The sequence below is a fragment of the Corapipo altera genome, unplaced genomic scaffold (assembly GCF_003945725.1).
Source record: "Corapipo altera isolate COAL_440 unplaced genomic scaffold, ASM394572v1 1, whole genome shotgun sequence".
NCBI classification, from domain to species: domain Eukaryota; kingdom Metazoa; phylum Chordata; class Aves; order Passeriformes; family Pipridae; genus Corapipo; species Corapipo altera.
This window is the reverse complement of record NW_020884873.1, coordinates 31,858,129-31,884,003: the sequence shown is the minus strand read 5'-3', so window position 1 is coordinate 31,884,003 and position 25,875 is coordinate 31,858,129. Positions and strand designations below refer to the sequence as shown.

The 25,875-nt window shown below is 40.2% G+C and overlaps 2 protein-coding genes across 6 annotated transcripts in view; both read right to left on the bottom strand.

Annotated features, from left to right (window-relative positions):
- The window catches only part of PTPRB (protein tyrosine phosphatase, receptor type B), a 62,561-nt gene extending 39,799 nt beyond the window's left edge, over window positions 1–22,762 (bottom strand). For 2 of the 3 annotated variants that reach the window (XM_027659519.1, XM_027659529.1), the window contains exons 1-5: window positions 22,676–22,762; window positions 21,009–21,398; window positions 14,118–14,356; window positions 8,552–8,825; window positions 1,371–1,649 (exon numbers count right to left, since the gene is read on the bottom strand). In XM_027659519.1, coding sequence (XP_027515320.1) covers window positions 1,371–1,649; window positions 8,552–8,825; window positions 14,118–14,356; window positions 21,009–21,398; window positions 22,676–22,730 — 1,237 coding nt within the window. In that variant the 5' untranslated portion in view covers window positions 22,731–22,762. Of the gene's footprint in view, window positions 1–1,370; window positions 1,650–8,551; window positions 8,826–8,990; window positions 9,120–14,117; window positions 14,357–21,008; window positions 21,399–22,675 lie in introns of those variants that run through there. The other variant, XM_027659537.1, reaches the window with a different exon arrangement.
- A 732-nt stretch (window positions 22,763–23,494) lies between these two features.
- Window positions 23,495–25,875, bottom strand: part of PTPRR (protein tyrosine phosphatase, receptor type R) — a 139,991-nt gene continuing 137,610 nt past the window's right edge. For all 3 annotated transcript variants that reach the window (XM_027664073.1, XM_027664081.1, XM_027664090.1), the window contains one exon: window positions 23,495–24,704. In XM_027664073.1, the coding sequence (XP_027519874.1) occupies window positions 24,611–24,704 (94 nt within the window). In that variant the 3' untranslated portion in view covers window positions 23,495–24,610. The remainder of the gene's footprint in view (window positions 24,705–25,875) is intronic.

Genomic DNA, 25,875 nt, shown 5'->3' with positions numbered 1-25,875 from the left:
ACATGATGACATTTCTGTAGGAGAAACTGTACCTTGCTCTTCCCAGAAATTAAGGAAAGCAAAGGCTGGTTTTGCCTATGTAAGTGTTTTAAGTATTGGATTCTAGTAGGATGTCATCTTATCTTTATCTTAATGACCACATAACACTGTCTTGGAAAAACCTTCCTAAAAAAAAAAATCTAAACTCCTATTTCTGTGGATCAGTATTTCTTTGTGAAAAGAAACAACCCACAAAACCCCAAATCAAACCAAGCCACCAAGCAAACAAAAAACTCAAACAACCAAACAACCCAAAACCACCAACATTCAATTTTAAAGTTCTTAAGCTGCTACACATTTTTTTCCACTTCCTTTTCAGAAGTGCAGCTATTTTGAAATTCAGAGAGAAAAAGCCACAGAAAATATTTTCTTAAAAAACTCACAAGCTCTATATCTCCCATTCAGATCGGTATGAATTATGGAGTTAAACTGTCTTTAGTACTTTCACTTAAGTGAAATAACCAGACTACACACTGCCCCAATTCACTGAAGAAGTTACTACAGGAGTCAGGGCACTGTGGCTCAGATTGTTAAAACCTAACTGCTGCCACATTAAGCAGTGCAGCTAAATTAGCTGCAGACACACTATGAGCTAATTTACCTGCTAACTTTGTTGAGTGGTAACTTAAGGAGTTAAATAAGCTTACGGTGTTTCCAACTTGGAACACGAATCACTTTTTATTCTGAAATAGGTCCTATAATATTATTAGATTATGGCCTTAGCTTCTTGTTTTGTTGTGACGAATTCTGAAATCATGCCTGTCCTGACTGAAAACTGCTGCTCTCCCATCCCGCAGCCTGGGTTATGATAGAGAGGTTATAAAGGTGGCCTGCTGTAAGTCCTGAAAAAGTGTAGAAGGTCAGAGAATCTTTCTGATGAATCTCATGAACTGGGACATGATTATCTAGTAACACCACCCTGTAACAATCCACATGCCCAGAGCCAGGAGACCATGAAGCATGGATAGCGTCTGTCTTGACACTGACTTGGATATTTTTCACAGGGGGTGGGACTAACTGTTATCTCCAGGATCTCAGCAATTTTGAATAGATTTACTTTTGAAAGATGTTTGGTTTCTTTAGGGTTAGTGAAAACCCAGTCCCAAATATACAATACCAACATGACTCCACTCCATTCTTAGCAAACAATTCTTTATGTTAGTCAGATATTCCTGTTTTATTTCTATTTATCATCAATAGGTACTTCCAAAAATATATATAAAGATCTTGCCATGTAGAAGAATTATATGCATTTGCTAATTTCAACATGCAGAACTGCAGACTACTGTATGTGGTTTTAATTAGATGAATTACAGTAATAAAAGTCCTACCAGTATATCCACTTATGTGAAGTTCTGGGGTAGTCTTATTTCCAGCGACTGCACTGAGGACAATGTTGTATTTATTCCCAGGGATGAGACTAAAAAAAGTATTTTCTGTTTTTGAAATGCTTCCTGGTACGGAGACTTCTTGTATCTTTTTATTATCATCATCAAATAATATTAGGTTATACAAGTCCACCTTTCCTGAGGAAGGATCCCATTGAACTTCCAAGCTTGTGAGTGTAGTCTTTTCCTTATTAATTTCCAAACGAGATGGCGGCAAGGGATCTGTAGTTAGAAAAAAAAAAAAAGAGAAAACTTAAACCATTTCTTGCATTATGATTGTCTGAGATTTTACACAACAGCACAAAAATTCTTCCAAAACTCTCCCTTTATCATCATCGTGCTGCCAATACTTTTCAAAATGTCTTTTTCTTTCAATTTATAAACACTGTATCACTGAAACCTGTCTACAAGAGAGTCCTGCAGAATTCAGAAATGTTACTTTTTACACTCACTCACAGGTAGCAAAACACTTCCACTGTGGATGTATATTACAAGCTTGGAAATCTGCTGATAGTAAAACTGTAACAGCTTTAATAAAAACCAGCAAATTACACTCAGTGCCTCAGCATAATGTAGCTTTATAGATACAATGGCAGCAGCAGCTTTCATTTCCTAGCACTCACACTAAACATCGTCACTAAACACTTTATCACTAATGGGCGTGAACATTTATACAATTTTAAGCGCAACAATCCTTTGTTTTTAGTATTAGCTTCAACTGCTTCAAACACATTCTGATAGAATGTGTTTCTGCTCTGATTTAGTATTGTTCATGTAAATTTAAAAAAACCCAAACAGTACATTGGATAAATCTTCATGAACTAATATTGGGACTGCTTCTCCGAGAAACTCTCAACATTCATTATGTTGTTTACTAAGGAGCTCTCAAGTAAAATCACCTGTGAAATACAATACACTCTAAAGAGATGGCAAACTGACCAAACAAAAAGATTCTGATTGCTTTTATTCTTCAGGTGTATTACATCACTCCCAAGACTTCATGCAAACTAAAAAGAAATGTATTACATGTTGGTGTACTAAGGTTTTGACATTTATGTCTCCCAATAAGGTTAAGCAATTGCCTATTAAAAAGGTATCATAAAACAACCCAAAGCAGCAAAATCAAGCCTTCACAAGTTGGGAAGTTAAAGGATAAGGGTTCCCCATCAATTTAGGAACTAAATTTGCCTTCCACAACAGTACACTCTGTGCTACTCTTCCCTAGCATTAGACAGGGAATGTATGGTGCATCCAGGCTGAGAACTGCAGTCTCTATATGACCAGCATCTTAAACACAGAACCTTAAACACAGAAGAACAAGAACAGTCATTGCTGCTTGGTTCCCTAAACAAAGCAGACAAAAGGGTGTGAGATCACATAATTAAAAAATACACCGTAAGGGCTAAAATAACAAAGTCGAACTTACACCCATCCTACAAATACAATGGTAGGAGAGCCTAGGATTCTTTAAGCTGCTTTTTCTTCAAAGCCTGCATGGTGTAGAGGGTGTAATTGCTTCATACAAAGCTGAGAACATAGTGGTGCCAAGCACTGGTGGTGGTATGCTTTATCAATCAAGTATATTAGGAATGCCAAAGAAGCACCTCGTTCTTTGGAGACATTAAAAAACTGACTGGATATAGTCCTGGGCAACTGGATCCAGGTGGCCCTGTTTGAGCAGGAGGCTTGGACCAGATGACCTCTAGAGGTCCCCTCCAACCTCAACCTTTCTGTGACTAAAAAATACTGTGTCCCTTTGAACCCAGGTCTCTGCTTAAATTCAAATTCTTTCTTTGGACAACAGAGATGTTAGTGCTCTTCAGAAAAAGAGATAAAAATTAAATTAAAAAAATCAATCAATAAAATGAACTGTCTTTTCTTGACTGCTTTCTTAAAGGCCAAATTAAATCTGAAAAATAAAAAAAAAAATTAAAACTCAAGTCAAAGACTAAGCACATAAAACTTCAGGCCAAATAGATAAAACTTCACCCAACTACAGCAATTGAAACAGGAGGTTTTAATGAAAAGTGCCAGGAAATCTTAACAATAGGCTTGACTACCAGCTCCACCTATTTAATATATACTAAGCCACTAACGACCATTATGTTGGCAAAAGTGAAAAGGGGGGTTATAATCTTGTTCCTTGAAGGCAATTGTTGTAATCAAAAAGGTCAAACTTTGGGAGTCAGAAATAAATTCCAGCACTAAATATGATCAGATCCACAGCCAGCTGAAAAGTTTTTTATTTGGCTGACATCGAGAGAAAGTCATGATAACCGTCAAGAAGTTTACCCTCTTTCTGACAAAGTTAGAATAAGGTTGACTGTTCTTCAGTCCTGCAAAAGTAATCAACATTGTAATCTGTATTATTTGCCAAATTTGACAAAAGAAGATATCTACATTTTTAGAAGCACTTATACTGTCCTGGGTAATCTGTCTTCTAAGGTGCATGAGCAAAGAAGAAAGTTGCGTGCCTAGAAGGTGAAGTTCAGAAATTCAGACTTTATCTAATCTATCTGGTCCAGAAAACAAAACACTCAGTGCTTTGTACATCCGCTAGAACAAAGGAACAATGAGACTGGGAAGTGCCTGGACTGAAAGAGCCCTGGATGGAAACAAACACTTAAAAAACCATTTACATTGTTATACAAGTCTCTGCTGGCAATGATACAACACTGATACATCACAGAAATGAAATACTTTCACAAAGATATTTTTATACCATTTGATAATATATGAATTAATGTCCCCTAGTCTACAAAGGCATCTTTCAGAAGACTTAATGGTGTTTGAATTATATTGCAACTCCATTTTCACTTTTTGGGAAGAGGATGTGCTTTGTGTGCACAGCTGCTGCAGATCCAATTCATAGACATGATAGATATGGTTATGTCCAACCCCAATGACATGATTCCCAAGTACAGCCTGTAAGCACAGAAACACACCCGCATAACGCAGGAGAAAAAATTACTGGGAGATATGAGCCCAGGACTGAGCAGTGGGGAATTCCTGCCAGTCCCAGCCATCTTCCTACCAAATTATCGATTTCTTTCCTAGTTTTCCCTCTTCATAAAACAGTAACCTACTTTATAAGGACTTTTCTGAAGATTAAGTAAAGAGGGTTGATTGCATCATCTTAAGTACAAATATCCATTTCTTTGGGATGATATGCAACTTCGAAAAATCTTTAAAACATGGTTATTTATTTACTTCTTGTACTCTGTCTTTTGAAATTATGATCATAACCATTACATGATTATGGATGATAGAATTATACAGTCCACAGTTAGAGCTATGTCACATATGGCTCCTACAGATGGCTAATAAATCAGATTTGTCCCAAATAATTTGAAATTTACAGGAGTGAACACATGGCCAAGGCATGCCTCTGGCATTTACAGAGTTACATATTACAATGAAGAAACACTCTACCAGTCTGCACCCTAGAAGGTAGCATTTTTAAGTTCTTTTCATTCAAATATTTAATGGTTTTTCTAACAAAAAGTTATTTACCTCTTAGTTCTCTCAGTACAGGAGGCTCGGATTAGGCAGTAACATAATATATCACGGCAATATTTTTGTAGAAAACAATTTTGAAATAGCATTTATAAGCCTACATTAGAAGACATATTTGAAAGCAGGGTAATTGCCAAGTTGTTTTTCATGGCTCTCAAGACAATATTTCAAATCTGAATTTCAATTCAGAAATTTAACTGTAATTTAGGATCTGATCATATACTACTGTTTTTAACTAGAATTTTAATTAAAGACCTAGTCATTCACCGAAATGCACAGTTACACTGGTGCACAGACATTTGGAGAGTTAAGAACTTAAAATGTATTTTATCTGAAATCAGGAAAGACAGAACTCTACCATCTTTTGTCATTGAGCAGCTCTCAGTGACAGAAATAGTTTTACTGAGAACAATAAAGAATATAACATGAAAGGACCAACAGATGCATGTGTTATCCCAATTTTACAATGTCAAGCGTGCTGACTAGTTGTATGGTGTTATGTGATGCTTCATGTATACATGTATATAAAAAACCCATAACAAATTGTAATTGTAAATATTAACGCGAAACAAATATGCAAACTTGTGCCTACTAACAGCTGTAATCTCAGGTTTGCAGTGGAAAATTAGTCTGTAGCTTAGAGTTGATAAATGGTGTTATCAGCTTTTTCTTTCTTTCCTATTCTACTAAAATATCAACTGTCCCCACTGTGTGTGTTTGCATGTCTGTGTATACCTGGCTTATAAAGTGCATATGTGACTGTATTGTGCATAGTTTTGGATATTTTACTTCTGCTCTACAGGATTAAATACTTGTTGTTTTGACAACCCATCAATCAAAATTTCTTGAGTAAAGAGAGTCCACTTTAGTGGTCTAACGTGGATTGTTGTACCAGTATTCCACACATTATTAGATTTCATATCTCTGCATCCATAAGAGAAATAGAAGCTGCTTTTCTACTCAACGACTCACAAAGGTGAATCTGGCGTTACTTGAGAGTTTAAGCAATCTTGGTGAGCTGCACCATTATTCTACTGGAATATCAAACTTCCAAACAACACAGATTGTGATTTTAACGTGACATTACATACTCCAAAGGCCAAATGAAATTAGGAATTTGATCCTCTCCAAGCCTTCACATTACCACTGCAACTACAGTATGCATTATTCATCGCTTTCACCTTGAGTTCTTAATTGCAAAAGTTTACATGCAAAATTTAACAAAATATTTTGAATGTTATGCACTTAACTACTCAAGCACTTTGTATAAGAAACTTGATGAAAATGAACTCAGAACTGACACATGAAAATTTTAACAGGATTGAATCTGAGCAAAAAGCTAGTTTTTGAACTAGGCATATAAACGAATTTGAAAGTTTTTCTGTCTGCATTTATTGTATCAAGATGACATAGTTGTTCAAATCTCATTTTGCAAAAGATAAACACATGAGATGGGATTCCTCTCCCTGCAATCAACTAAACTTCAGGCTCCTGGTTCAACCCAGTTTCCTTTGATAGTCAGTGGAGAAAGCTGGGCACCTTCAAAGTACAGCTTAGCCCATCTTCCTTAGTAAAAGCTCAGAAACGGAACTTCACTGAGTACCAAGGTCAGACATATTTTTAGACAGCCCATGACAGCTCAGTTCTGCTACCATTGAAATCAGTGGAAATTTTGTTTACAATATGGCTGAACATATGGCTTATACTTCCATACTCACAGGACAATTTCCAGAAACACCTGCCTATGGTCACTCAGGCTCAGTAGACCATAAACTAAAACTACTGACATCAGAGCTTGAAGAAAACTGGTTTAAAATGCTGCCCCTAGTGGAAACTTACAGAGGAATAATCCTCTAATTCTTCATCGAAAAGCTTAGTACAGTACAATACGGGTTGTTGACAGGTATAACAAAACCATTCTTTAGGAAAAAATGAGAAATTTTGGATTTTGTGCATTTTACAGCATCAAGCAATGCAACTCGTGATTGAATCAAGGGAAGCAAAGGAACCACAGAGTAACATGAGTACCGCTTTTTGCAGGAAACCTTCACGGTTCTTCTATTCTTATTTCTTGCTTTTGACTGATCTCTGCTATCCAAAATCCAAACACAAATCTCACTTCAACTATGGTCCACTAATCTGCAGTATTTCAACTTATATCAGACTTTTCACTTTGATGTCAGCTATGAAATATGACTCTAATCATCAGTTGCTATCAATCACTTTCATCTTACAGCCTTGCAAAATCTATTTAGTGATAAAAAATTAATAAATGGCATGTACAAGCTTCTGTCTAAACGATTATGCATTAATCAAAATACGTTCTAAGGTAGTATGTTTTTCTCTACTTCTATGCAAGTGTTCAATAACAGAACTTTACCATACAGAAATGGTGGTGATTTGTACCCATCACTCTGATAACAGTTGATCTATTCTTTCAATTTTCACATTACAAGTCATCAATATTAAAAACAGTTGGCATGATGCACAACACTGATTTAAATCACTGTTTGCAGAGAAACCATTTTTCATTTTTACCAAGTGACTTGACTTGTGCTTAATGTATAGCTATCACACCAGCAGACTTGTCACTAAATGTTTTTTAACTTACCAAAGCAAATTAACGGAGGGTATTTAGTGCATTTGTACAGTTAATGCAGGGAAAAGGCTCTGATAGAAAGCGATATCTGTGAACAGGTAATTATTAAGTATTTGGCTACTGTAATCTTCAATACTAATACTGCAAAGTATCTCTCTGAAACTAACACTTCGGGAGCAAATCAGGGAGGTATTTAATGATGGACCTCCTTTACAGACATCTCTGTTTTGGGTCTTGAACTACCACCATTAAGAGCTTGGACAATATTATATTTCAGCATCGTAAAAAAAACCCCCACTGATACAGGTAGAAAGAGTTCAGTTCTGACACTGCAGCTGTTGGCCCTATGCTGTCCATTTCTTCACAGCTGAATTGTTCACATGCACACACAAACACAAATGCAAAAAGGGAGCCTTCCCTGGTAGCACTCTGTCAGACTACTGGCTCATTTTCTACAGCCAGTCATGGATGTGACACTATAAGTGCTCTGCACACAACTGTACATCATAACACCTCACTGGTGATATCCAAGAAAAAAATAGAAGCAAGAAGTTTCAGCCTTTCTGACTTTTAAACTGTGGTTGGACAAAACAAAAGTGTGGAAATGGGCTGAAACGGTAAGCTATCCTTGAAGAGGATTTACCTGCTATGAAATAGATTGTATTTTAAACACAGTAAACAACCTGTCACTTGAGTAACTACGAAGAGAATGGGGTTGCATGAGCACAAAGAATATTATGGGCTACTACTTCTTAAAGCATTCTTCTGACCAAGTCTCCTCACAGCACCTTCTCCTTTCAAACCTGCTCGGCTAACTGTTGGCAGTGTTTTCTTCTGGCAGTGGGCTAAGGAGAACTCAAGCGCAGGGCTGCTATGTTCAGCAAACACTGTCCGTTTGCCGTAGCTGTAAATGCATCGCCCTCCTCCTCTTGGAGCAGGGCGAAACAAGGGGACGGGAAGGAAAAGCCCGGCGTCCCTCCCCGTGCACCTGCCGCGCCCGCGCCCGTACCTGTCTGCACGGAGATGTTGAGAGCCTCCCCGCCGGAGAACGGCTCGATGTGGAGGTGGTACCAGGTCCCGGCCTCCAGGCCCCGCAGGGTGCAGTCGTAGGTCCCGTTGCCCGCGTGGGCGGGCTGGCAGCCGGCCGCCTCCCCGTCCTCGGAGCGCCCGCTCAGGCTGAAGTTGCAGGCGCGGCCCGCGGCGCTCCAGCGCAGCCGGACGCTCTGCCCGAAGACGCGCTGCTCCGTCAGGTTGGCGCTGCATCCCGCCTGCCCCAGCGCGGCCTGCGGAGAGCGGGGAGAGCTCTGAGAGACCCGCCGGCGCCCCCCGGGCTCAGCCCCCAGCCCCGTCCCCGAGCTGTGCCGGTCCGGCGCGAACGCACCCGCATGTCCCGAGCTGCGACCTGCGACGGGAGACCCTGCACCGCCCCCCTCCTCCCGGCCGCTCACCTTGGTCAGGGCCAACGCCGTCCACAGGGCGAATCCCGCTCCATAGCTCAGCATCGCCGACAGTTTTTAACCCCGAAAACCCTCGCGGGGAGGGGAAGAGGAGAAGGGACGGAGGGGTGGGGTGGGGGGGTCCGAAGAAGTGAAGTGGCGGCGGCGGGCCCCGGGGGCCCCCCGCTCCCCGCCGGGCTCCGAGCCCTGTGCCGGGCCGCCCGCCTGCTGCATGCGCTCGGGGCTGCCCCGGCCGCCGAGCCGCCTCCCTGACACCGGCGTGGGTGGGGGGGCTGCCCGCCCGTGGCTGAGGAGGAGCGGGGAGGCGGGGGAGGCGGCCGCCACTTCCCACGCTGCCATTCTGACCCGGGCTGACTCTGCCGGAGCCCTTCCCGCCGACTTCCGCAATCAAGAGGCGATTTCCTCGCGTCTCGCTGCGGGGGGTGAAGCGCGGCGATCCGGGACCTGCCGCCCACCCGGCAAGCGACCAGCCCCGGGGTGCCGCCCCTCGCTCCTTAAGGATCCCACCTTCCTCCCGGCTCCTCTCCCACCCCACCTCTCTTCCTTCCTCAACGCTTCCTCTGCATGCCGGCTCTCCCCTGGGTCTTGTCTTCCCAAGCGTTCCTGCTTGTGCATGGGGGCCCCTCAGGCGGTGCTGTTGTTGCTGGGGGGTGGCACTCTCACCTCACGCTGCCTGCACCTCACTTGACGCTGCCTTGCCTTGTCTCATGGTTGCATTGCCTCACAACCTCCTCACCTTACATCTGCCTCGTCTCATGCCTGTCTTGCCTCACAGCTGCCTTGCCTCATGTGCCTCCTCATCACACCTGCCACTCCTCATGGTAACCTCACCTCACACCTGCCTCGCTCCATGGCCACCTCACGTCCCATGCCTGCTCTACTCATGCCTGCCACTCTTCACAGCCACCCCACCTCCTAGCCCACCCTCCTCTTGGCCTCAGCCATCACTAACGCATCAATCCAGCTCCTGTATCCCAAACACTGATGTTTTTAGGGGTTAGCCATAGACCACCAAGGCCTCCATCCCTGGCCCTATGGCACTGTGACCAGAGACCTTGTGTCCAGGAGAGTCCCAGCAGAGCCTGACACTGAGCTGATGTCTGGAGCAGAAGAGTAGTCTGTCTGTGAGCAGTCATCTCAGCTTGTTTTGTTCTGCATCAACCTGTGTCCTTGAAACAATTCCTTCCCACATTCCCCAAATAACTCCCAAGCTAAAATTACACACACCATGGAAAGCAAGAAAGTTTCTCTCTTTTCACGTTGCACCAAAAAAGCTGTGCACAACTCCGAGTTGGCTGCTGTAAAAATGGAAACTTGCCATTTCTGCCATGCATGCCCATTTCCTCCTTGTTTAGGTTTCAGCCTCTTAAAAATCATGTATATATGTATGTGGGGTGAGGGAAAAGAAATGTAGCCAGAAGTGTTTTTCACCTTCAGATATTCAAATAGCAGCCATGGAGTGAATTTAGGATTGCATAAAGGGGAAAGAATTTGACATTTACTTTCTTCAGTGGGAATGGCACATTTCTGTGTCTTTCTGTACTGCATGATGCATGTTGGATTTAAACTTTTAAAAGCAGTACCTCAAGCAAATTGAACACTGTCTCTATCACTTTTGCCCCATTTTAGGGAGAAAAAGGTTCTAGGTTTAGAGATGCTAGTCTGCCTTTTAGGGGAGCTGCTGCTCTAGGATTTTTCTGGGCAATCAGCCTGTCAAACAAGATACAAATGTCTGAAAAACCTTAGCTCTCATTCTTCTGTTCTGAAACCAAAGGTCTGAGCACTCAAGGGTGTTACCCACACTTACGGAAAACTTCATTTGTCCCAGTGGAACTCCATGCCTGGTCCTAAGTACACAGTACTGAAAGTGCTGGGCTCTATTCTGCAAAGCTTAGGATGATTAATAACTTTATGAACATCACCTTAAGTGACAATATAAATATGTATTGATGATTATGCCATTCTCAAGTCCATCACAGAACATGATCTCCCTCAGAAGAGATGTTTCACATACTTTAGACAGAAGGAGGGACCAAGCCCCAAAGAGCTAGCACAGGGGTAAACATACCATTGATGGGAAATACAAGGTGTATTTCTTAGACCTAAACTGGAATTCAAATGATATAGATGTGTGGTAATCATTCAAGGTGAGAGAGTTTTACAGTGTGATTCCATCTTTAGATGATCATGGTTTTTGGACCTAATGGCATAAACCACACTAGTATTTTTCCAGCACTTAGAGAAGCAGAGATCTGAAGGTTTATTGGGATGTTTGGATTACTTGAAACTCCTCTCTGTAGATTATAACATTGAGAGTAACTTGCGTTTTCTTCAAAAGCAGAGCTCACATCATTATAAGGAGTTTTGAAAACATCCATAATCTGAATTTGCAGGGAAGATATAATTCAGATATTTAGGTATAAGTTATTTAAGCCGATATAATATGTGAAAGGGAAAAAACATAATCAACACTGCAAACATAAAATTCAGGGAAAAAAGTGGAACCTACCACAAATAAAATTTAAAGAGTTTTGGAAAGAAATATTTGTTTGTCTCTTCCAGCTAATGTAAGATAATATGTGGAGAAAAATTATGCTATTGCTTCTCACAAGTGCTCGTAATTTAGAAGTTCCTACTTTATTAGTCTTATTCTTGCAATCATAGAATCTTTATCTTTTTGTATTAATAGGGAAGAACTGGTTTATTACTGGTTTTGAGACTTCCTTCTGTATATTATCCAGCAAAAGCTGCTGCAAGGGTAAGGTCTGACACAGATGCCTATGCCAGCACTGAAGTAAAACAGGAGGGGTCCATCATTCACTGGTGGCAATATATTTATATAGAATAGCCAACATAATGCAAGTAATTATTTCCAGACTGGTATTGCATAAATGGGCTTTGAGTAGATCAGCAGTCACACAGCCTTTAACACTTACTGATCTGTGTGGCAAGCCAAGAAACTAATTAGAAAAGAAAAAAGAACTGTAAGTGAGTTTTGGGAGTTGCCGGACGTGTCTCTAATAGCAGGCTCCAAAGTCCCTTTCAGACACTTTCCCAAGGTTTCCTGAGTTGGGTTTTTTTTTTAACACTAGCCTCTCTGTCTCTCTAATCAAGAGGAAATGGGCTTTGCATAGCTTTTGTCATGGATTCAAAGTGCAAGCTGCAATTTTACTTGAAATCCAAGGCAGCTCTAAATCAAACATTTTGTTCAATTGAAATGTCACTATTGTCCCCCCAAAAAGGGTATGTGCACAGCCAAATAATATCGAGGCTTTACTGTTACAAACAAGAGGACCCAGCTTGGGCAAATGCAGTTCATAGGAGGTATTGTCTTCCTCGCAACAATACTCAGCACTCAGTCTACGTGTTTTTGAAGTATCGTGTTAAATCCAGTTAATCCTCTAAACATTCCTGCTAGTTTGACAAAAAATATTTTTGATTCCATTCTAAAGACTAGAAAACAGAGATGGAGGCCATAGATTTTAAGTTTGTGTGTTGGTATATCTAGATTGGTATATCTGATTGGTATATCTAGATTCAAATGTCCAGAGCCAGCTAGAGGCTCCAAGGGAAAGCTATTATTCTTTTTTTCGTTGATATGCATATCATCAAAATTATAGTTTGAAAGTTTTGACCTAAGCAATTGCTCAGCGCAAATGATGTCATCAGCAGGTGAAGTGGGGTAGGAACACAGGAGGCAGTAGTTTCTGCAGTTCAAATGGTGCCACTCCTCTAGCTCTGGTTGTATTATTTAGTAGGAATGCTGGAGGCAGTCTGGCTAATACCAGATTTTATAGAACATTTCCATTTGGAAGTAACCAATATTTGGTGCAGGAGGTATGCTATGTGGACAGAAGACATGAGGAAATAAGCTCAGCCTGCCTCCGGAATAATCATATTTTACAAGGACTGCCTACATCAGCTGTGAAATGGGGTGCAGTGCTTCCATCATCAGCTCAGCCCCTTCCCACCATCAGCACTAGAACAGCAGTGTCAGGGTCCATAAACCGTTGAGTTTACAGACCCTGACACTCTCCACAGCCTTCCCAAATACAAAACACATTTCTTAGTCTTATCCACAGCAACGCATAGTAGTAACTGAAAACATGTTTGCCTGACCCAATACATTGAGAGTAGTGTGGTCTCCTGGAAAAGAAGCCCCAGGGAATTTAGAGATTTTCAGTTCTAAACCACTATGTGATGATAGTGATACAGTGACCAATAATGTCCTGCATGCTTTAGCTCTAACTGCCCATGCACATTTCGCCAATGGTGATTCCAGGTTTGCTCTCAGATTACTGAACTAAGTCTTGCAGAAAAGGAAGACTGGAAATTGATTTGGAGGTATTGAATACCTGTCATTTCTCCTCTTATAGCTGGGGCTGGCAGCCCCATTCCCCTGCTCTGCCAGGGCGGTTTGTGGTTCAGCAGAGCAGAGATCAAGAAGCACCTGTGTGTCTCCACTCTGCCTGTTGGTCAGTAGATAAGCTGGCCATGTCCAAGGCCAGGATTCCTTTTAAGGCAAGTTAAAGTATACAGATTTCTCTTGCTTTGATCTGTAAACAATGTCTGTAATTTTAGGACTCAATTATCCATAAATAAAGTCATTGCATACTGTAATTCTTAGTGTGTTATTAGAGCTAGACCCTCAAGTCATGCAACAAACCAGTGACAGAGCCTGGGTCACTGAGAGCAGATACCCAGGCTCCTATGGCTTCTGCCACATCTGTGAGTTTTCCACTGCTCCACAGATATCCTGATAAAATCCCTTGAGCTTAGAGATTTTCCCAATACATTATGCATACCAGGACTGGGCTGTAACAGAAGAGGCAGAATTTTTCTGCAGCTATGCTTCTAGCAAAGGGCACTGTCAGCATGAATATCAAAACAAAGCATCCCACTAAAAAAAGAACACAGCTTAGTCCTGTAGCTGTTTTTTCTTCAGTTTTGTTTGTTTGTTTGTTTTTGTTTTGGTGGTTTTTTTGTTGTTGTTGGGGTTTTTTGTGGTTTTTGTTGTTGTTGTTGGTTGGTTGGTTTTTAACCAACATCCACCCGTAATAGCTATCAGGGTGCAGAGTGGAGGAGGCTTAATAAAAGTCAGTAATTCTTCTGTCTTACCTCTTCTGTAGTGCTGTAGTATTGAAGAGTGGGTGTTGGAATCCAGGCGTTCTCTGTTACTGCAGATTTCAAGTCAAAGTAGAGCTTTTCAATGGGATTTTTACTGAATCGTTCAGTCACATTTCTGATGAACATCTCTGTGCTACTCTTCAGCATATTTTCAGGCCTAGAAGTAACAGCATTTGAAGAGGGGGATGTAGTTCTACTACTCCATACAGAAGTGTCTGCATCTTGGAGATCTAAGACAAACAAGGAAAAGTAATTAAAATCAGCTCAACATTTTTATAAACAATTCAGTAGATTCAATAAATATGGCTGATACAACTTCTAAGTAGTTTAAGTGCACCTGTCAGTTCTATGGGGTGTTTTGTTTGTTTTCAGTGCAAACATGTATTTTTGCATCAATACCAAAGTCTGTGCAAAACAGAAAGAAAATAATTTCCCTGAACATTCATACCATTCATTTTAAGGGTAGTCCATCAGTGATTCTGAAGTGAAGAAAGGTTGTACTTTTTCATTAACAGCACAATTTTTTCACTCACAGCTTTTTCACTTGCTTGGACCTATTAAATGGCACACAGGATCAGCTTTATGTTGTCAACCCCCTCCCCTGCTTTCTAAGTGCACAGGCCAGATTCTCATCTGCCTTTTGTTGGTGTAAGTTTAAAACATGGCTTTGGTCAGGATAATCTTTCAAGATGATTTGTTTGAGATAATTTTTTTTTTGTTTGAGATATTTGCCCAAGATAAGTTCCTTGTGCCTACATTCCTTTTGCTTTTGAAAATCAGGCCTATGCAGAGACCATGCTAGTCCCTGACTGCTGCCTTTCCAAGGCTCAGATAACAATCTATCACTTCACTGAAGTATCTGTAAATATGATGGTGGATTTGCTTTTTTAGTCACGTACCCTTCAGAGAAAGCCAAAGCTGCAATTAAAGCTCAGGAAAGATTTTACTACACATTTTTCCTCTGCATTTTCATGGCTCTTCCTCCCCATTGGTATGTACTTAATATCCTTTCTTTGTGGCTGTGAGGGCAGGGTTCAAGCTGTGGTGGCCTCTACATCTGGTAGCATCACATTTCAACTAAGCAATTGGAATTACACACTGGCCTCATCTCACAAAAAGCTGCCCTGCCACTGCTGTAGCACAGCGAGCGTGCATTGGCTCAATGCCCAAGACACTTTGTCAGTCCTTGAACTGGGGTCTCCAGCCTGACAGAACCTTGTTTGCTGCTGATCCACTGGGCTGGTTGCCATTTATAACAATTTTAGCTCACAAATCCTCTAAAAACAAAGAAACTATTGGGTTAAATTGCAGCAGAAGCTTCCAAATGCAATTACTTGGTTTGAAATTATGATGTCTTAGCAGGCCAGTGTGTGTTTAATTCTTACCCAAAGGATCAGTAGATGAGTGTCCATGAAATCTACATGATGAGTTTTCTTGTATATGTGTAAATATATATGCTAACACATTTATATAGAGAAATTTGCAGCACTCTCATTTGCACTGAGAAAGAAAACTGAGACTGTAAACCATAGTATGAGACACTTTCATGCAAGTGTTTCCTGTGCTTGACGTGTACCAGTGCATTTACCATGGTTCTGGATCTTTTTGAAATATGTTGGTTCACTGGAATGGGTTGATACCCAGATTAAATGTTTACCCTCCTTTTGTCTAATTGTGCTCAAGCTCTCATCAGCTGCTGCAACAAACCCATTAGCTGACAAAAGCCCAGACTCAGTCTAAATTCCATGTCAGTCGCTGTTTCTGGGAATCTCCTATTAGTCGTGGGTCTCTGAAAGTCTGCAGTAGGCAACTAGAAATCCTAGCCCAGAGGACTTGGAAAGAATTAGGCCTGTGCTTCTGTGCCTCCCAGATATCTCTGAGTTCAGCAGGGAGTAGAACCTACTGATAGAAAGACAGCCAAAGAAGAAGTACCTGAGCAGTAAGCAATGGCTCAGGAAAAAAGGCCACAATTGGGTTCCTAAATATAGATTGACACACCCAACTTAAAAAAAACATTAAAGAAAAAAATCTTGGCTTAATTTACAGACAAATAGCTGTGATTCCAACAGGAAGGCTTTTGCATTCCAGGGCAATTGTGCTTTAGGAGAGCTGATCCTCCATAAAAGGGAAGCTGGTGCTGCCAGCAACATTTATGGGACTCAGCAGCCAGGAATAACTGGCATTCTTGGTGCAGGAGACAAGGGGAGAGCTCGACTGTCGTGGAAGTGAAATGCTTGGTCCTCAGGAAAGTCCCACCAGCCCAAGGAGGTACCAGGAACAAGCATCTGGTCACTGTACAACCTAACTCCTCTCGTTAGAGCTTGGAGCTCTTCTGGGTTTCCAGATAAAGAATCTTTCCCAGCAAAGACTGACTACAGCCTGTTACCTGTAACACATGGATGTGTATGGCCATGCTGGAACTTCAGATGTATGTAACAGCATCTCCCAAAGATCCTATAGGATTGACTAACAGGGTTCATATCTGCCCTCACTTCAAGAAAGTCATAATCCACGTTTATATTCTCTTTCTAAGTAAAAACACTAGTGTGGTCCCAGCAGAAGGACTCTCATAGCCCTTCTTCAATAGCAGGCACTTTAAAAAAACCCCTGCATATTATAAGGCCCATGTAAGAAGATTTCTACACAACTTGAGTTCCAAATTTTTTAACCAGAAAAAACTCCCCTCTTCTCTGGACACTAGTAAAGTACACAAAAATCTCAACAGTGGGATTTTTCAGAAGTGTTTAGCATTGTTCTAGAAGTCTCTTTGGAAATCAGTCATAAAACTGCCTATGAGAACAGAACAGCAGCAGTGACACTGACGTTGATCACTAGTGGCTGAATGATATACAGCGTGTGAACATAACATTGTAATCATCAGTAGCACACCCAGGAGAAATTATGACATTCTGACTAAATGCATATTTCATCCATGGGGTGCGCTGCAAACTGCATCCGTCTGCACAGCAGCAGGCTGCTTACAAGAAAAGGAAGTCCGTACGTTTTTCATGTATGATTAGCAAGAGCACTGATTAGTTGTCAAGTACTGAGAACCCTACAGTGGTGCCTTCAGACTTAGCCAAGCTGGCACAGGGTACCTTTCTGAAATAGCTTGCATTTCACCAATCTACCTACCTTATTAAAGCACAGTTTCAGAAAACTAAGGCTGAACTGCAAGTGAAACATAAATTAATCATATATCTAGTGCATAAGAAACAAAATACTTCATAAGACTGTGTATAACTCACAGCAGGACTTGAAACTAGAAGGGTTTGCTTTAAGTTCCCTTTATCTTTTTAGCTAACTACTTGTAAATAGATTGCAAAAATAAAGACTATTTAAAAAACATAGTTCAGATTTCTGTTGTATGTAAGAATATGACAGAAGAACAAAATCCACTTAATGTCCTTTCTTTGCCATTCAATGCAGACCTTTCAAAAACTTCAAAATCTGTGCTGCTTGAAAATTTTTTACCTTCTTTATTTGAATGTTGTAGAAGTTAGCAATATTTGTATCTCATGTCAGAGGTTAAATGTCTCCAAACTCCAGTCTAATCCTGAGCTGCTCTTTTACTTGCTTGTTTTTGAAATGCTGAAGTAGCCACTTAGAGGCTCTTTCAGCACCAGTGGTAGCAGAACATCTCAGATATATCTCTGATGATAACACCACTGCTGTACCAACCCTATTTCTGACATTCTGGATAGTCCCAGCTCACGCTGAAGTGGATTTTTGGTCACTGAAACGCATCTAGACTGCATAAACTCCATGGATTACATACATGTCTACTGAAGAGAGTTCAGAAAGTTACCTCTATGCAGATACCTATGGCTTGGTTCAGTTGCCTAAATCTAGTAGAATATGAACTGCCCTCAGGCCCTCTGCTCAGGGCTCTCATAACACCTATGGGAAACCTATGTCTTTCTGGGCTGGCAGTCAGAGATCGGGTGGAATATCCTGGAGCGTCTCAAATGACAAAAAGCACCTATGTTGAGACAACTGAAATAAGCCCTTCCTTCAGACACCTATATTTAGACACCTCAAACCCTCTCCAGCTTCTACAGAGAGGTCCACACAAAATAAAGGGAGAGAATGTAATAATGAAAAATACCAATAGGGTTGTCTGGAACTGGCATCTTTGTTTGTACTTCCAGGAGAAGATGAAATCATAAAGCAGGATTTGCCTTAATCCTGATTGCTCTGGGAAGCTGTTCCTAGTGTTCCATTTTTTCCCTATGAAGGTATCTGAGCTGATTTTGTTCTATATTTTTTGTGCTGTGTCTCACTGAGACTTTGAAAATTTACAAAACCCAGAGATCTAGGTACACTGTAGATTTCTCCATTTCTTTTTAAAAAATCTAAACCCACATTTATTTTGATTTATCTTATGATTTTTTTTAATGTTGGGTCAGCTCAAAGGTGGAACGAAAATATTGATTATCACTGTTCTAATTTATCCTGGAGAATTTTTGTAAAAGATACACACACAAAAATCCAACCTCTAGTGAACCTATGGATGGATTATTGCAGTCACTACAAACACTAAAGGTGTGGAAAAATTAAAGTCCAAAGATATTTACATGATCTTAAAAACGGGTAAGAGTTGCTGCCTTTTCTGTGATTCTGCCACCCTTCTTTGGTGTTCTTCCACCTTCCCAGGAGTCCCAAGAAAATGGATGTGTCTTCCCTTTCCACATTCTGCAGCTGCTACTGCTGCTTCAGTGGTTGGGAGTGTGCTTGGAGTGTACATTGCTCTGGTATCTTCTGTGCTCCATCTCAGCCATTGAAGCATCAGCAGTTCTGATTATGAAGTAGATAAACTTAAAAGGAGTAAGGGAAAGAGAAAAGTCCACATGAAAGAGAAGATACTGGGCAAGAAACAAGAGTGGAAAAGGAGGAAGGAACAGTGTGAACGTCAGATCGCACATCAGACTTCGGCTCATATGTAATATCTGATATTTTGTCTATTTTAGAGTGAAAACAAAACAAGGGAGAGAAAGATGCTCTAGTTGTTATTTTAATTCCTTGTCCTACATGTTTTATATCTTTGTAGATCCCACTTTGGTTCTTAAGTGCTTGGCACATAACAGTAAGTAATAAAACCTTTCTCCTCCACAAAATCAACTACTGTTTTGAATGTCTTGATATCCACAGCTCTAGGGTTGTCCCTACCATGTACGATATGATAGAAGAGAAATGCAATGAAAAGCATCATATTACAAAACAGTTTATGCCACCTTTTGCATCCAGACTGCTCTACAGCCCATGTGACAGTCTCTAGATCTCTGTATAACTGCAGCATACAGCTTGGCATTGTGTCTCCCTATTTGAAGTCATTCTCCACTTAGTGAATAATTTTTGGTCGCAGTGGTTTTGAGGCGTGTTGGCACGTAGCATTGCATCTATTCTTTAATTGGATATTTTATTGAAATTAACCTACCTGGAACAAAAGAAGCTTGTAAGAATTGCTTACACAAGTCAGGAGTGACATCAGTGTAAGCGTGTCAGCATTAGTGGTGCTCTGGGTGCTTTCCAGATAAGAGAAGGCATTTGTTCTGCAAGTGTTATTTACCTGCAACAGTCTTCATCATCCTGCCTTCTACCTCTTCACCTCCCCCATCTTTTCCTCCTCCCTGTTTCCATTCCTGTCCCTTCTCCTGGTTTCTGGGCTTAAAGAAGCTCTGAACCCAAAAGTGGGCTGGTGAAAAGAAGGCCTTAGCACTCCTGAGACTACTTCTCTCTCTGCCCAGAATCTCCTCACGAATTTGATGGGAAACAAAGCCTTACTTTCTCAAGGGAGGTCAGATTCAAACATGGGTTTGTGTGAGAAGGACTGTTTGCTGTTAGATTTAAAATCATCTCTGAGTGAACAGAGATGGGATACATCCCCAGACTGAACCTGATTTTCACAAGTGGTCATTGAGGTCAGGACTCTTGCAAAACATGTACATCCAGATACATCTAAGATGGTTGATTGGAAATCCAAATCCAAGCTCAACCTTTCCCCATGCTCAGAAAAATTATGTTTGACATTTAGGAAGGTCCAGAAAAAAAGGTAGTTGCAGTTGTTGGGTTTGGAGCTTGTAGTCTGTCTGGGCTGATAAGATGTTTAGGATGCAATTCACTGAGTTACTCCTATGCCAAAATATAATTATTTTTATGAGTACTATGAAAACAGAGAGTAAATTATATCAAAATATGGTGTTAGTCAGGAGTAGAAAAACAGCCATCTCAGTTCCAAAGATTTTGCTCAGTTTTTACTACCTTAGATAAATATAGACCAAATATGTTATTTTAGGCTAATCCACTGCTGCTTTTACTGAAAACAGATAGATGTTCTTAGAAGACTAATTTTGCACATTCAGCATTGAAAATTTTGACATGTACATGGATACCAAGACCAGAACTGGGGGCATTAGATTTTGTTCTTGTAGTACTTATCATTATTTCAAAAACTAATATCTGTGCACTATTTTCACTCTTTATGAGTTTCTTACATTCATGAAATTCTTAGTAGGTATTGAGGATTATAAAGTTTTTTAAAAGGGCTAGGAATTAGTACCCACAATTCTGTTTAGAAATGAAAAAAGGAAATGACACAATAATAGTGAGCTGAGCTTACACATAAGCACTTTGATCCAAAGATTGCGAGTAGAGAAAAGGAGAGATATCCCAAAAATATAAAGTGGCTTAAAAACTCCACCAGTTGTGACAAAGACAGCACTCATCTCAGCTGTTCTTTTGTAGTTCTCTAAATGACTTTCAACTATCAAAAGCATTTTTCTGTATGAATAAAACATCAGAATTTTTTACATTTGAGCTAGCATAACAGAGACATTTTTGTTGCCAAAACTTCCAGGATACTTCCTTGAAGGAGTAACTCACCTTGCTTTGAGCACAGATTTACATAAACAGGTTTTCCCGTCTCACTGGCTTCTAGCTGCATCCATGTATGAAGGTATTTTTTACTCTGCTTGGCCATTACCTTCTGACCTTGCTTTGTGAGAAAAAGAGAGCTGTTTGCCACCTTCAGGAGCCCATCCTCGTGGCAAGTCCACCTGACTGCCTGGGGACAATCAACGATGATGCTGCGAGAGGACAGAGCAGAGCGCGTAGAGATGCTCAGGCACTGGGCAGATTTCACATGGAGGAGCCTGTCATCTGCTGTCCACCGCCACTTCTGGTTGAGGTTTGTCATATTGCACTTTTCCATAATGACTCCTCTCTTTTCTGAAAGACACTGCTGTTTCTGGACATGGATAATCAGAAACCCTTCTGGAAAAGCAAAATTCCAGAAAAATACAATAGATTACACATGAGTATTTAACAAAAAGCAAATTCTTGATGATTTAAAATACATCAGCAACTAAATCTCTCTTCTCATTTTCTATGTGCTGAACTTTTCATGCAACATTCTATAAGTTGAACCTATTTAAAAAAAAACACAAACACACTAGCCATATGATGCAAGTGCTAGTAATGTAAATTATGAGAATGCAAAAAGAAAACTGTTGTGGTAAGGTCAATATGGCCTTCATTATGTATAAAAATGAAGAAAAAATTAAACCAGATATAAAAGAAATCCAAGAACTATTAACTTCAAATACCAATTCTAAATATCTCATTTCCTTTGCTTGAAAGCATACAGAGATCTACACAAGCTCTCAGTCTCTTTTTCAGTTTTACAACACAGATATTTTAAAATATAATTTACTGCCTGGGAGTTGTTTTAGTAAAATTCATAGTGTTTCTGAAGAAAACATATAAGAAACATATAAGAAAACATATTCACAAATCTGTGTGCTTCTCAGTGCCTGTGTCATTACAGGAATGGAGTTTCTTTACTGATAGGAAGTACATCTATGTTACTGGATTTACTCCAACGTCTCTAGCTGTTAGTTTTGTGACCCTTCCAACCCATGCAAGATTAGCTCTCTGTGTCACCACGCTTAAAAGATCAACACTAGATACTCAAATGAAGAGAACTACAATGCATTCATCAAAACCCCACAAAGTTACAGAATACGGAAATGATTATTTCAAATGCAGTCTCCCTACCATATTATGTTTGGGTTTTTCTCTGTTTATAATCTCAGTTACTCAAACATTTCCAGCCTCATTAGTCACAAAGTGCTAAACCAAACATGTATTTATTTCCCTCAGTTGATATTTGTCAATCCCCTATTTTCACAGACCTCAGTATTTTCTAACTAAGCATCACAGAAAGCTCCTGTCTCTGAAGTCACACAAAGTCTAAATAAATAGGAATGTCCCCTTTAAAGAGTTTGTCCCAAAACTCATCTTCTGGATTGTCTATCAGGAGATCTTCTTAAAAAAAGAAGATGTATCTCCAGCATAGAAGGAGACAGTTTGTTTTCCTTTGGAAAGAAATCTAAACAGAACAGGCTATGTTGGCCCTGCCCCCCATTCCTCTTGTATGAACCACAGCAAAGAGGTGACTCATTTTTTTTAAGTCACCGGCTATGCTGGAGGGCTCTGCTCAGTGGCAGAAGGAGCAACACAGAGGAGGGGAAGGAGGGAGAGACACTTACCTGAGAATGTCAAGGCAAGACAGGTAGAAACCAGGACGTGAAATAAAGAATCCATTTTCCCTCTAGCAACTCCCCATGCTTCTCTTAAAAAAACCCACCTCAGATAAGTGAAGCGAAGGCTAGGAAGGAAATGTGCCTTCACAGGGGGAAAAAGTCAGTGACGAGCACTTCCTTCTATTCAATTGTTTTCGGGAGTTTTACAGCACTTTGTCCTTTTATACGATTCTTCAGAGTGTACTAATTGGTTTATTTTGGAAAAATACAAGCAACAGAGAGAGACATTTTCAAACACCTGGGAGACTTAGAGATTATATTGAATCTCTTTAGACTAAAAGAAAGGGGATTATACTTTTGTGTAATTTTTTGCCTGTGAAATATTACAAGTTTGCAGGTCATCTGGATGTTGCAGGGTAAATATATGCTGTAATATCCTGGGAACAAACACATATTTTTTGCAACTATACACAATCAAGCAAAATCTCAATACTGATACTTCTAACTCCACAAGTTCTAAAAGCCAAGTGGAGGGTGGGGGAGAAGGGGAAGAAGAGGAGGCAAACTTCTGGTATCTGTATCAGGTCTTACAGAAACTCCCCATGAGGAATCAAATGATGCTGGGTTTGCCTTCCCATCAGGTGGTGCACCTTGCTCCATGTCAGTGGGATATTGCTATTGCATGTGTCCTCTGGATTGGTTCCCAAGTGGTATGAAGCCATGGGGGAGGCTAACCAAATTGTACTGGGTTGAACCTCTTTATGGGGGTACAAGATTGTGTGAGGCATTAACTACTCTAGGCAAGAATAGAGACTTCAGTTAATATTTTATATCAAGTTTAATTTATTAGCAGTATGAAGCAAAGTCAACATCACTGCATTAAAAACTCAATATACCCTGTAAACAGATCTCCCAGTGCTGTAAGTCATAATGCCAACTTTGCATATCTCTTAAAAACAAACTCATACTGAACAGTAAAGGAAACAGTCATAGCAGCATTTTCTTTCTTGTATAACTTGTCATGGATCAGTCCATATCACTAAAGGCATCTGTCTCTTCCTGAAAGAGATAGAGCAGATAAACAACATATGCTAAAATTTCCATATTAATAAAAGACATACAAATATTTAAAATCCTTACCATTTAATATATCCTACAAAGTTTGTTTTAAAAGCAGAATGACTTACACAATTTACAAATACACTGGATTCAGGTCTGTAGCAGAAGCATGTTCTAAGACAATCAACAGTATAGGGTAAATACAAACACACTGAAGAACAAACGTTGTGCTCTGTAAGACCCACAGTAAATACACATTTAATAGTTAACAGTATGAAGAACATATATTTCCATACAAATTATTAACTGCTTTTGAATATTTTCAAAAACAAGATGTTTAATTCTTTTTTTATTATCTCATTTTTTTTTAAATCCATAATTGAACACTTGCGATTTTAGCAGCAAGAATATTATGTGGCCAAGAAACAAGCTCACCACATAATCAGTAATAGCACTTTACATTACAGTTGACAGTCCATTCACAAGACAGTTTGCAAACGTCAAAGCATTTATACACTTGTTAAACATATCTTCTGTAGAAGTCCCAATGTCCATCTGACTGCAGCAGTAGCACATACATACATTCCATATGGCAGATATCAACATTACAGAATTAAACCCACCTTTAGATACATACACAAAATCCGTGTGCAGTTTCAGGACAGAACCTTCTTTATAAATCATTTTTGGGAAGCTCACAATACATTCATATATAGTAAGGGTCCAGCAATCTCCATACTTTTGCCAAACCGTCCACAATCCTTTCAGAAGTTGGCCTCAAAGCTGTCTTTCCCACTGCAGTAAACTCCTTGAAGAAGCTGCTGCTAGGTAATGAAACAAATTACCTCAAGAGACTGACATTCAGTTTTACACTCCTTGGCTTCACTGGACAGCTTCTGCAGAAAGTCTGCTTTCATACAGACTCAGTGCATGGTGCACAAATTCATACTGCTCACTGGTCTGAACCATTCCACCCCTGGAAAGGAAACACACTGGGCTGAAATCTTATTGTTAATAATGCAACAACTTCCAGCCTCTGACAGCCCCATGACCACCAGATAATACGAGCCCTTTTGTCAATTTTTGGCTTAGAGTTTGCTCAAGTAAGTGGGAGATTTGGCTAAGCAGAAGTACTTTCTTCATAACTTACGCCATCCAGCACATGCCCAGCAAGAAGCATTCCTAGTTCCATCAGAGTAAGAACTAGAGAAGAAAACATCTGGTACCTACATTATAAAACATACATTTAAAATTCAATACATTCAAAGAGAATTTTTCTCAATCAGTTGGGCAAGGAAGGCCAGATACTTGGATGCAGCATTATCACTGATGGAGCAAGGAAATAGTCAGAATCTGGCCTTTCATTTTTGTCCTTTACTAAAAATGTAACCTTTGGTGACCTGCAGAGAACAGCTCTTCCTGTCCTCTTTCTAACGCCTACGATGCATCCTGTCCGAACAGCAGCCTAAGACACTTTGCAGCAGTGAATCATTTCACCACCAACAATACAAAAGAGTTTAACTTGACCATAAAAAGGACTAGTTACAGCCAGCTTGGATTAAATGCCTACATTTTATACATTCACCTGATAACAATCCTTTTTCAGGTCTAAGTATGAGGATCAAGTCCCATATGTCAGTGCCACTTGCAGTGTGGTAGGAAGGGGATGTCATACTGGAGGTAGGTGTGATATTTACTACAAGTGGTACCATTTAACTCTGAGATTAAACTGAGCCTCTTTCTGTCAGTACTGAGATATTCCAGGTCTCCCTTCTCACGGAGTATAGCTTCAAGTTCATCCTCAGTGTACCCTGGAGCAATGAGTTACCTTTGTGATGATGAAAGATTAAATGGCCTTAGCGGGAAGGAAGACATTAAGATATGTATCGCATTTGGCTTCAGTTATATCTTCATTGAAATATTCAAATTTGTGAGATATTTGGATCCAGAGCACTGTTGAAGCCAGATATCTTACAAGGACAGACTCCCATGAGCTCTCTAGCAACAAATACAGTACTGATATACCAAGCTACTTGAAAAATGATAAAACTTTTTGAAAAAGTATCGTCCTTTAGTATTAGAGAACTTTATCTACAACAAAGCGTCCTTTTATTTTCCTCAGTGCTACTGGGTAAATGGCTGTGGCA